Source organism: Leptidea sinapis, chromosome 34 (genome assembly GCF_905404315.1).
Source record: "Leptidea sinapis chromosome 34, ilLepSina1.1, whole genome shotgun sequence".
NCBI lineage: Eukaryota > Metazoa > Arthropoda > Insecta > Lepidoptera > Pieridae > Leptidea > Leptidea sinapis.
The window spans coordinates 1,027,570-1,040,339 of record NC_066298.1 but is presented as its reverse complement, the minus strand read 5'-3'; the positions used below and the strand labels follow the sequence as shown (position 1 = coordinate 1,040,339).

At 33.9% G+C, this 12,770-nt stretch overlaps 1 protein-coding gene across 1 annotated transcript in view; it reads right to left on the bottom strand.

Annotated features, from left to right (window-relative positions):
* LOC126974866 (serine/threonine-protein kinase NLK) overlaps positions 1-12,770 on the bottom strand; it is a 176,497-nt gene that overhangs the window by 23,290 nt on the left and 140,437 nt on the right. Inside the window, 1 exon segment of the mRNA XM_050822561.1 lies at positions 8,694-8,800. Within this exon segment, the coding sequence (XP_050678518.1) occupies positions 8,694-8,800 (107 nt within the window).

Genomic DNA, 12,770 nt, shown 5'->3' with positions numbered 1-12,770 from the left:
TTAAGTGATCACCGCCGCCCACAATCTCTTGCAACACCAGAGGAATCACAGGAGCGTTGCCGGCCTTTCTTTAATGCCAATACTAAAACTATTTTGTATTTCGATCGATACCAGTAGGAGGGTCCTATGCACAGGATGCCGGCAAGATTATGGGTACCACAAACCACGAACACGCGCCTTTTTCTGCCGTGAAGCAGAAATTGTGTGAGCATTAGAGCCTATTGTGTTTCGGATTGAAGGGCGCCGTAGCTAGTGTTACAATTACTTAAATGAGACTTACGATTAACATCTTATGTCTCAAGGAGACGAGTCCAATTGTAATGCCGCTCAGAATTTTTGTGTCTTTCAAGAATCCTAAGCGGCATTGCATTGTAATGGGCAGGGCGTAACAGCTGAGCGTCCTGCTCGTCTCGTTCCTTATTGTCATAAAAAATATTTCGATGTATTTTCGCAACACTATATCTAGACATAATTATTAATACTCTAGTACTTAGAAATTCTAGGTCACAATAATATTTCGCAGAGCACGTCAAAACAAATTACAGACATTAGGGTCTAGTAAAGTTTTAAATTTCCCAAACGGCAAGTCTCGACCCACAAGCATTATAATGTTAAATTTATTCGGACGGAAAACCTTAACTTACAATGGAGGTGCAATAACAGCCGGCCGCAGATAACATTGTAAATTAACCAAATATAGACACCGTATTGTTTATGTACTAGAGAAGGCAATGGTTACAGTTGTAAATGAATTTATAGTCATTGTTACGAGTCATTGGATGGCGCTCAAGTCTGTTACAACAATAAACTTGGTATACTACCGTAATAGACGAACGCTATGTGAATGTGAGATAACTATCCTTACATACAAACCTAGGTGTGAGAAAGAGACGGAATAGAAGACGACCAGTAAACACTCTATTTTCCTAAGATTATTATAATTTAAGAAAATATGTGTTAGATAATAAAATATTGTGTACGTGAATATGACGTCGTTTATCATTATTTGTCACAGGGATTGACCAAAAGCAAAATACTACACACTTCACTAACTCACTAACACATCTGTAAAACTAGCACACATGAACATTTTGAGTTTAGTCTCTCTGTAATGAGGAGAGTGTTTATCTACTACGCTAGTATACTTAGTTAATGGTAACACGCAAAACAAAAAAATTGGAAGAGAACTTCATTTCAGCAATACAATAATATGCGTTGATCTTATTTTGTTGCATTTATCTTGCCAAGTTTAAATTAACCCCAAAAACGCTCGTAAACTTCATAATGCTTAGAGCTAGACTTCCGATCAGTATTCGTTGTCCTCCTCTCCCATGAAAAAGTAAAAAGAAGATACAACTACAAACAGAACTAAATTCAATTTTGATTATTTCTTATCTAATTTAACATCCTGTAGCTCAACCAGTCAGAAAATACACTTGCAAAGAAATATATTGAGAGACGTTTTATATATAAATAAGTTCTGTTCTAACTTTTACCCATTACCTTGTTTATACCATGAAACTAAAGAAAAATATTAATTATTCCCCATCGTCTATCTATACTAAAATAACAAAGTAAAAACAGGACATTGAATATTTCTGAAAAGAATATTTTCTTTGTGTTCTATAAACCGAATAATATAAATATAAAAATACCGAATCCGAAAAAGTACTTTATAAACTTTTTGTCTGTTGTTCCCTTAGTCTGTATGTAGATTAGATTAAATTTTTTCATGAATGCAGGCATAGTGTTTTTGCTGCTCTACCGCTTCCGAGCGGACGACGTCGCGGGCAGTCAATAGTTGTTTAAAAGTCTTAGTAACTGAATATTGAGAACAGATGACTGGGCCATTAAATATGCTGTCAGGAAATGTGAATATTATAATACTCTATGTTACATTATGTCCCAATAAAAAATGTGGTCTTTGTTATAGCATAGGCCACACCCGCATGCGCAAGGTCTTTGGCGATACCACTCGCCTTAAATAATATTATACTTGATTAAATGTTAAATCCTTGCCTTCGGCCCACATACGTAAACTCTTGTGCCTCTTGAATTTCAGTTTCAGTATTTTGTTAATTCCAGTTACTTTTCAAAATCAATGACGAACATCGCACAACAATATTTTTTCTCGTGTTCATTTTTTCTATAAACAGCTTTATATTGAAATCTATCAACACACAGGTAACAGAGTTACACCAGCTTAACCTTAAAAAGCTTATAACAGTTCGTTCGTTGTATGCCGGTATATTGGCGAATTATGCTGTACACCAATTAATTGTTAACAACTATGTTACCACGATTCATACAAATAAATCATTTCCTTTCATTTCATTTCATTACTAAGGCTAGAATTTTGTTTGGTATTCTCTGAAGCCCACGAAACTGTCTGCGTGAAATTCGTTTATATCATGCTCATAAGGGAATAGGTAAAATGACTCTTGAAGTTTTCGGGATAAAGTGAAGCCTTTGTTCATTATTTAACTCCAACTCTCCCGTTATTCCCATCACAATCTTTATATTCATAACAACAATTACCTTCCTCATTTTAAGTTTCAGCACAATCGGTTGGATAGTTAAGCCGAGAATGTAACACATTTACTTTCAAATTAATGATATTTTTAAAGATGTACAAAACGGTCAGGTGTGTGTCGAGATTAGAATTTAGCAAACGAAATCATAGCAAGTAACTCTCAATAAAATTACTTCTCCCTGTCATGTAATTATGTAGTGACAAAGGTAAGATAAAGGCATAGTAAGTAGTTATTATTAGTAAAGAGTTATTACAAAAAAGTTAAACATGTGTTGAAAATTGTTCTAAGAAAGTCTATTACAAATCTGTGTCTTTCTGTTGCTTAGCGTTCAAGAACCTTAACCTTCCTATACCTGCGCGTTGGTCTGTGAGACCGACGGAATAATTTTTCGAATTTATTTTTTATCACAAAGTCTTTTACTAGTTGTCAGACGAACTCTCAATACATCCTCGCCTAAAATCATAAGACAGGCTCGCTGAAATTTGTCAATTAGATGGTTCCGAGTCTTCAGCGACATCAAATAATAATAAAATTGGTCGTTGTGAATAATAATTGTTCATCCAAATAATACCGCAAGACACTTTACAACTGTGTCATTTCCAAAAAATACTTTTGTTTGGAACATGCTGTTATGGTATGTCCTGATTGTTATGGTGAGACTGAAAACTAAGTCAACCTATGATTTTTATTTTTAGTATACTGTGTTTTTTTATAATGTTAATGTTTATTTTTGTTTTTTAAAAAAAAAAATATGTGTTAGTTCTGTTTTTGTAGTAACTAAGAAAAACCTCTGTACTTTGAAGGCTGTTTTGTATAGGACTGATAGTATGTTAATAAATATAGGTTTTCTTAGGAAAATCATATGAAACGGGGTTCCAAACTTTCGGTCTATGAGACCGTACGCGGGTATAGGTGTCACAAGAATTTGCGCGGGTGTAGCAAGGTTAAGACATTTTGCTTATATTCAAATACGAGTCGAAGCTTGTCTGAGGTGTTTAGGATCTAACGGATAGATAATATTCTTAGGGAAGATTAAGATTATAAGATGACAGATAGATGACAGCTGTTAAAAGTATTTTCTGTTCCTTTACTTGTTCCTGTATACTTCAGTTTAACGTTTTATATAAACACAAGCTAAACACTGTTTTGTAATAGAAAAAGATAAACTCCATTTTAGACGTCGTTATTGTTAGGTCACTGACGTTGTTATAGTAAGGATGATACTGTCTCCAAAAATACGTTTCTAAGCCATGTTTAAATTATTTCTTTATACATACCGAAAAGTTTTAAATATGGAATAACTTTACTTCGCGTTTATTAACAACACAGAACGAAAGTAAGTTCTGCCTGTAGGGAGCATGTTATAGAATAAATTCGTCTCTTTACGATCAGCTGTTCTGCAATATACTTACCATTCCTCCTCCTAAGGTTACACGGATAGACATCTCCACAATTTCGTCCCCGCTGGTAGGTAAGTATACCATACCGTATTTACATAATTTTGTTCGATACCAAGAAGCCATCTTTCAATAAAATCTCCGTGTTCTAGCAATAAATTAGATTTAAAATTGCACGATGATATTGGTTTAAGTTTTTATCATATTCGTATGGCCAATAATATTCAAGGTTCTATTAAGATGTAATATTTTAATTACTAGCTTCTACCCGCGACGTTGCATCGTACGTAATAATATGTAACTAACATGTTTTCCCGACCTCCCTTTAATATTCACGCAAAATTTGAATAAAATCTATTGAGTAGTTTTTTTTCGGTTTTTTTTTACGTTGACAAACAGACAATAATTATATAAACTACTTCGTTGGCTTCGGTACTGTATGTAGAACCCACAGCAAGTATCTATTTTAAAACAATTTTAAATGTACAGTTTTTAATTTGTATCAATATTTTTATATTGTTTAATGTATATATTTTTTTCTTCTTATAAACTAAAATAATATAACTTTGTAACGAGTGAGTTTTTAAAAGATTTGTCGCATTTTAAGGAGTGTTGCGGCACATCACTAGTGATCTGGTTTTATCCCCGCAATGTAGGGATGGATAAAAAAGGTCTCCCAAACTATATTTAATTAATAATTTATATTTAAAAGAAAACAAATAGGATACTTATTAAATGCGTGCGTGAAGGCTGACCGTCCTTGCGACACTGAGTGGTGACTGATGAGGAGACCGTATTCTTCGTTCCCGTGTCTAACCAAATCACCTGAAGTACTAGTGATGTGCCACAGCAGTAAGTATATTAGTAGGAATGCATATAACACTGAAGTGCTATACAAATTAAATTTGAAACTAAAATTTATGAATAATGCGGGACTCGAGTCAATTTCTTAATAAGCAATCATTATTGGGGTTGGGCAGGTTATCAACTGTAAAGTAGATCCTGTAGATGGAGCTACAACCAGAGAGTTGAACAAGACACACCAAGATCGCCGATCAATGCGTCATTCGAAAGACTTGCTGAGTTGGTAAGAGCGCTCGGACGGAAACCGAGAGGCGCGGGTTTGAGTGCCGCATCGTTCATTAATTTAGGTTACAAACTTAATTTATATATTATAATCCCAGAAGTGAGGGATATCACTTTAAAATAACAACTACTACTAGTTTGCTAATTCCTCCTTCATTTTTTAAACGAAAATAATAAATTTCCTATTGGAAAGCCACGGGGTTAAGCTAGTCTGTAAAGCAACTAGCGTGCAACTTAAAAATGTATACAGAAAGGGTGACGTAGTACAGCAGGAGCTCTATCTCATGGCTCCATACGACGATCAGTTGTTGCTTGGCCGCCCGGAACTCTCATTATTAACGGCCAACTGAGCGAAAACAATTAGCGTACTACTTTGAACTGCTCAAGGGCCACTGACAGACTGCGAAAGAGTATCTCGCTACCTCTTTTAGAATAGTGCCATGATTTTATTATTATTATACCTAGTAGGTACCTGAAGTTTCTTATATATTACTGGAGTCAAAGCAAATTAGATTTATTTATTAGCGTGGACGAGAACCGTGACAAACTTACGTTTGAAATCGGGACTATGGATTGCAATGTCTCGGGATGGGGCCAACAAAGTTTAATCCAATTCAACACTAAGAAAACACAAGTTTGTGTGTTCAACGCTAAAACGTTTCCCTTTCTCGTATCCCCTCGATTAAACAGAGACATTTCGACAGTCCTCTAACAGCCACAGCCTGTATCGGCATACTTGGCGTAGATGTATCGAGCGACGTTCAGTTCCGTGGTCATTTGGAAGAGAAGGTCATATTGACCTCTATAAAATTTGGAGTAGATTTGACGCTTTTTAAGTTTGAATCCCTAAGGCCTAACTTGTAATAATGTTTATCTTTCTCTTAGTATATAAAAATTTCACGTCACGTTGATTGTCCGCGATAAACTCCTAAACTACTGAACCAATTTTAATCAAATTTTGCACATTGTATGTAGTTTGATCCAACTTGAGAGGTTGGATAGATTTTTATTTCGATTCGTGACCATTATTTTTTATTTCTAATTTTAGGTACTCCTGTAGTATGTATAATTCTTACAGATAAATTTTTAACGCATAAATTGGCAGTTCTGCTCTGACATAATATTTTAAATTACAACAACAGAGAAAATCAAAATAATTATTGTAATGATTGAACTACTTTTAGACTTTCAATAAGTGATGCCACATCCAATTTTGAATAAAATATTTGAATTCCAACTTCTACGAATTTTGTTATTAACATAAAAGATTTTAAGTTTTCATATGAAATTTAATATATTATATTTATTTATTTAGGCGAAGCGAAGCGCACCAGTCACCAGTTAGTTTATAGAATTAAATAAATCTATTGAAAAATCTTTTACATCAATGTGGAAGTTGAATTAGAAAAATCTTGAATATGCGCTCGTTTTCGCATCTTCAGGCAACAATTAAAAAATATATTCTGAAATATCTATATTTATATTTAGCTCTATTTTCGCTGTAGTCTTCAACTAAATAATGGTTCTCTTTATCAAAGTCATCAGTGTTAAGACGCGGACGGGTGCATCTATAAACTTTTTAATTAAAACTGGCGAGCGAGAGCGGGTGGGACTTAACGATGGCATTTTTCTAGTCTACCCTCACGTACCTCACCACTCCGGGGAAATCTCTATACAGATAATATAATCGCTACAATTAATGATTCGATCCGACGGCGCGTGCTCTGTTCGTTGCCCTAGCAACTCACAAAACAAGGGGTTATCTTTTGGACCAGCTCTGTGTTGTTCACATAGACTTACAATATACTAGTGCATAGACACACACAGTGTTCGAGAGGAGAGGGATGAGCATCTCTAACGGTCATATAGCAAGATAGAAAAAGTAAGTGAATCTGTAATTACTGTAACTGATTTTGATTGACAAGTAACGCACACACTGACAAATCAAAAATGGTCACACATTATTTGGTTGTCAGATCGTCTATACGCTACTATATTCTAAGTCTGTGGGTGTACGCTTGTACCGCTGTGTTAACCCGCGTCGCAAAAGAGAGATTATAAACTTAATCTGTGGTATCGTAGCTCCCAGACAAATGGACTGATTTTGATACGATGTTTTCTGTTTGAAAGCTGATTTTACGAAGTAATTCCTTCTTAGCAATAGATTTTTAATTTACGTTTAAATATAATACAGGATGTATATAAAACACAGCGCCATAACAGTGATTGTGTTAGGGTATGGTAATCCATAAGCAGTTTTTAATTTGCCATAGATTAAATTTCCATTGTTGTTGCCAGACGATGCCGCTTAAGATCAAGTGAGTCTTCTCCTCGTTATGGTACTTTCCCCATAAAATATTGATAACGAGCTTTATTAAAAATGCAACTTATCTGAGGAATGTGTTTTCTTGGAAACACTGGTTTCCATAACGGTACGACATCTGTACCTTCAAAAGAATCGCGTACCTACACCCTAATAGGCCGGCAAGGCTAATGTGATTTTTCATGTTGTTGCAGGAGTGACCCGAATGGTTTGTCCATCTCTTCCATGAAAAAGGAATTTATGTGAGACGTGTCCTATAATAGTCAACGTTTTAAGTCTACCAGTCTCAGCAATAATATATAGTTTTAACTACAGTACAGTTGACTCGTTTGGAATGTATCATTTCGAAACATCACGCAGGACATATAAGTTTTATATTATGGTTTGAGGTTTGGTACCGAGTAAACTACGAAATAGTAAAAACAATATTTATGGTAAAATAGTATATAAATCTTTATCAACACCCATGCTTTAAATCGTCTATTAAAGATTCTGAAACAGTTAGCTTATTGCCAACATTAAAACACGCAATGTTCTAATAACCATTACATCATCCAAAAGAGTGTTGTAATGTTGTACTGAATTTCATAACAACATTCGTATGTTTTTTTATATCCCATCATGCGCAAAGAGTTTCAACATACAGCCACATTATTATTGCTCGTTGCGTGGTATCTGTATGAATTTCAAAAAAAGAACATTTTCGTTTACGCGCGCTCCACACTCCCAGAACGTCGCGCGCCGTAAAAAAAAGTAGGTTATTCGAATCCCCGCCATTTTCCTTCGATATTTTTATTGTTTTGTTTACAAAAAATGAGCGATTCATTTTAAACGCTGCAAAAGAACATTATATTCGAGTGAATTTTAATTATTGCACTATACAAAATGTAAATTACTACTAAAATAAATAATTGTTTCATTAATACTTAGTTTATTTGTATACAATCAGTAATGAATAATATTAGGTTACTACTAGGACTGGTATTTTAATGTTAGCAGTAAGCTAACTGTTCCAGAATCTTTTAGACGATTCATATTATAGGTGTAGATAAAGTCTTGTATGCAACTGTTGATAATTATGTATTAAAACACTCATGTGATACTATTATCATCCACATTCGTGTTTTAATACCCCTTATTACACAACAGTTGCATAAATAACTATTAAATCATTAAAACGTGTGTAATGATTGCTTTGAAAATAGTGAAATGTATATTTTATTTTGTAAAAACAGTTGTGAATTTTGTTTCGCGAACTTCCCCAAATTAATCGTTATTTTCTTACAACATTTAAGCTAACTGAAACTGAATTATATGTATCTACAATAGAGTATAAAATGGAATGAGACTCACCTCGAAGTATCTGGTAGAGGAAGACTTTGATGTGGTCGGCGGAGAGATGCTGCGGAGAGACAATGATCTTGTGCAGGTCACTCTGCAACAGCTCGGTGATGACGTATCTATAGCAGCTGGTTCAGGAAATAATCGAATGGAAGAAAATTTAAATGTAGAATTATAAATATATATATTTACCATAGGGAGTGACAATAACATAACATATCAACAACACTTAGTAAACGTCAATAAGCTATATCAGTTCGTAAACGGGCTTTGACATGGAGAAGAACTGATAAGAACCTCCCAGAACATCATGTAAATCGTATAACAACTTAGCCTACTTAATATCTAATATATTAATAAAATTCTCGTGTCATGGTGTTAAACATTGAACTCCTCCGAAACGGCTTGAACGATTCTCATGAAATTAGACAACATCTATTTTTCATCCCCCTTAATATTAAGGGTGGTCCACACGATTTTTTTTTATGACATTTTTTTTAAATTTGTTTGATTATGAGTCAGCTTTAAAAATATATACAACTTAAAATTTTTACCCATCTACGATCAACAGTAACTTTTGTATCGCGATTTTAATATCGGAAATACAACGTTTGCTGGGTCAGCCTGTGCAGAACCAGACAAGAACCATGCATCATTATCCTCTATATAATCTACTATAGTATAGTAATCCTACTTTGTATTCTAAAAAATTTCAAGCTCATTTAATAGCGGCACTTGTGCTGTCTTGTTCAAGTCTGAAGCTTAGGTTTACAATACACTAGCGTATAAACAAAGCGGGCAAGAGAGAAGAACATTTCTGACGGAGAAACAGTAACAAGAAAACTTAAGTGTAAATTCCGCTAACATTTGTCTCCAATCAATATATCTATTATTATCAATCGCCAAATTTTTGCACGAGACTGTCTCAGGATTTGCGAGTCAACAGCTCCTGAGGATGCCTCGTATAGAGGCGAAACAAGTGTCGAAATTATTGAAGACATATCTTAGCGGAATTTACACTTAATAAAACTCACAAAAATTTCGATTATTATGTATTTGAGCATAATAACGCCTAATTAAATAAAAGTCGTAAAAAATCAGCCACTTTTGGTAATTACCTCCTCAGTAATTATAATATTAAAGCACTAGCTAACGCACACATTGACAAATCAAGATTGGTCGCGTTTTATTAGGTGGTGTATACGTTAGTATATTCAAACGCTTTGAATGGTCTGCATGGCCGCTGAAGTAATGGACATGAGATATTGTATCTAAAGAGAGCAAGATAAATATTTAGGGATGAATGAAGATAAATGTTTTCCCCATTCTGCTCAATAGTGGCGCATTTGCCGCATAAAACCAATGAGATTTTTTTTTTCGTCTTTTGTTTTTATTATTGTATGGAGGTGGCAAGAAAAAGGTATTACAAAATATTATCTTACAAGATGTAAAAAAATATTATTCTTACATCTTGTATTTTTCCGCTACTTATATTGTAGAAACGAGAAGTATTTTTTAATATTTGAAGGCTCCACAATGTTTTCGAAGCATTTACGTGATAGCTGAAGTCGCCAATATTATTGTAATGGACAAACTAAGCTAAAAAATCAAATAGTGCCTTATTTGAATTTTGAGAAGAATTACTTTGTGGAGCTCACTGCAGTGCGGCGTTTAAAAGCAGTGCCTACCAACTACCGGTCGCGCTAATGAGTATAAAATAGGCCAAATTTAGTTATTACTGGGCTGGTAAAGGTTGCATGCAATTTAACCCTCGCACGGATAAAGGTACATACCAACCCTTAACAGTTAAAGAGCGAGAAAAGTAAAATTTAGTAGGTATATAATAGCAGGTACTTACTTAAATAAAAAACACTATACTATATTAAAATTTCTAGAAATAGTTTCAATCCAGGGTTAAATAAAAGAAAAACATATAAGGAAACATTTACATGTGTTTACTTAGATTTCTAATACTCTTAAAGTATTTAATTCTATGCCATGATACTGTATACTGCATGATATGAAAGAAACGAAGAATAATATTTGAAGCTCTGGAGGAAATTCGCTCGAGGAAAAGATATTGCAAAAGCCTCCGCCTGAGCGGAAATGGAACTACAACCTTCAGCAACGGTAATAGTTATTGGCTAATTTATATTCGGTCCCTACAAGTCGTGAATATTAACGGAATATCACGGTTGCGATTTTCAGCAAGCCATAGCGCTTATCTGTGTTCATACCGAGATGGGAGTCCATTACTGAAATTAGAGCTCTCCGCGCTCTCAACCACCTCACAGACACAGACGCCAGAATAGGCGCGGTGCATTTTGACAGATGAAACGCGATATCCATGAAACTGTATAAACATATTGTATTAGTTAAATTCACAATGATGACCTACAATGGAGCGACCGCCCCCTCAGGCTATTAAATAGTGTTTAATTGTACAATATTACTTTGTAAACATATTTTTGTGATGAAAAAAAAGCCCGCGGAGTTTGTTGCGCCCATTCTTCTCAGGTCTGAGGCATTCGATTTGGTATGGGTGGTAGTTTTTGACTTTCAATAAGTGATGTCACATCCTATTTTGAATAAAAATATTTGAATTTGAATTTCAATAATATTGCCCAGTGGTTAGTAACCCTGCCTACTGAGCATATTATAGTACCGGGTTCGAATCTGTAGGTGTCAACATTTATATGATGTGGATGTTTGTTTTCGAGTCATGGATGTTTACATTTATGTTTAAGTATGTATATCATATTAAATATATTGTTGTCTTGTAACCATAGAACGTGGGGTAGCGTGCGTTAGCGGGGCCCCGAACTTGTTTGTTTGGGGGCCCTTATGAAGGGTAAAGATTTCTCACAAAAGAAAAGAAATTATTGCATAAAATTAAAAGAACTATTAATTCATCATAATTTAATCTATCTGTCACTTTTTCCATTTTTTTAAAACAAATTAAATATTCACTTTCTTTGCCTTTTTTCGGCAAAGTGATTTATTAAATCATTTATAGCTGATTATGACTTTAGTTTTTTTTTAGCTTTTTTCGACTTTTGTCATTTCTGAAATAAACACATAGAAATGGAAAGCCCGTCCTTGCATATTCTAAGTCAAGTATAATAATTATAAATACTTATGTATTAAAAGATAAATCGAACGTCATTAATTTATATCCCAAATATCCAATAATTTACATAATCTATAGCTAACTGTAGCTAAAATATACTATCAATACTTTGACTGACAGAAGTTTAAAAAAAATATAATATGATTATCTACTGCTTGAACGGTCAAAAACTGCTGAGCTGTTAACAGTGCATCGGAGAAATCTCGAGCTGACCATGTACCTACTACCGATAATAGAAAGTTCAAATCAAATCAAATCAAAATATTTTATTGCAAGTCACATTTTACAGTACGATGGTTGGTACATTAATGGGTAGACATATATGTGACAAGGGCACAGCAACGTTATACATAAAATAAATAAGTCTTATACATTCTTATACTATATTGTAACTAATTCTCACACTTGTAATTAAAAAATTCGGGTAAATCGTAGAAGCATTTTGAAACTAAAAAAATTTTAAGATGTCTTTTAAATAGAGAAGGCTTCTCTTTATTTTTAATTTCGTTTGGGATGTGATTATAAATTTTTATTGCTATGTGGTGAGGGCTCGATGACACTAATGACATACTTGTTTGGGGAATTTTTAATTTGTTTAAATTTCTATTATTTCGCTTGTTATTTGGTAGTGTTGAGTATAAGTCCGAATGTTTTTTAACAAATTTACATGCTTCTAGGATGTAAATTGAAGTAAGAGTTAAAATTTTGTGTTTAATAAAATATGGTCTACATGAATCCATCTGCTGAATATTTACTAAAATTCTGATACATTTTTTCTGTTGAATAAATATATCTTTTATTTCACTACAGTTTCCCATATTAATATTCCATATGATAATCTAGAATGTGCATATGCATAATAAGCAGCAAGGGCAGATTTGAAATCTGTTACGCGTTTTAGTTGGTAAGGAGCATAAGTAAAAGATGACATTTTGCTTTTTAATTTCTGTAGATATGGC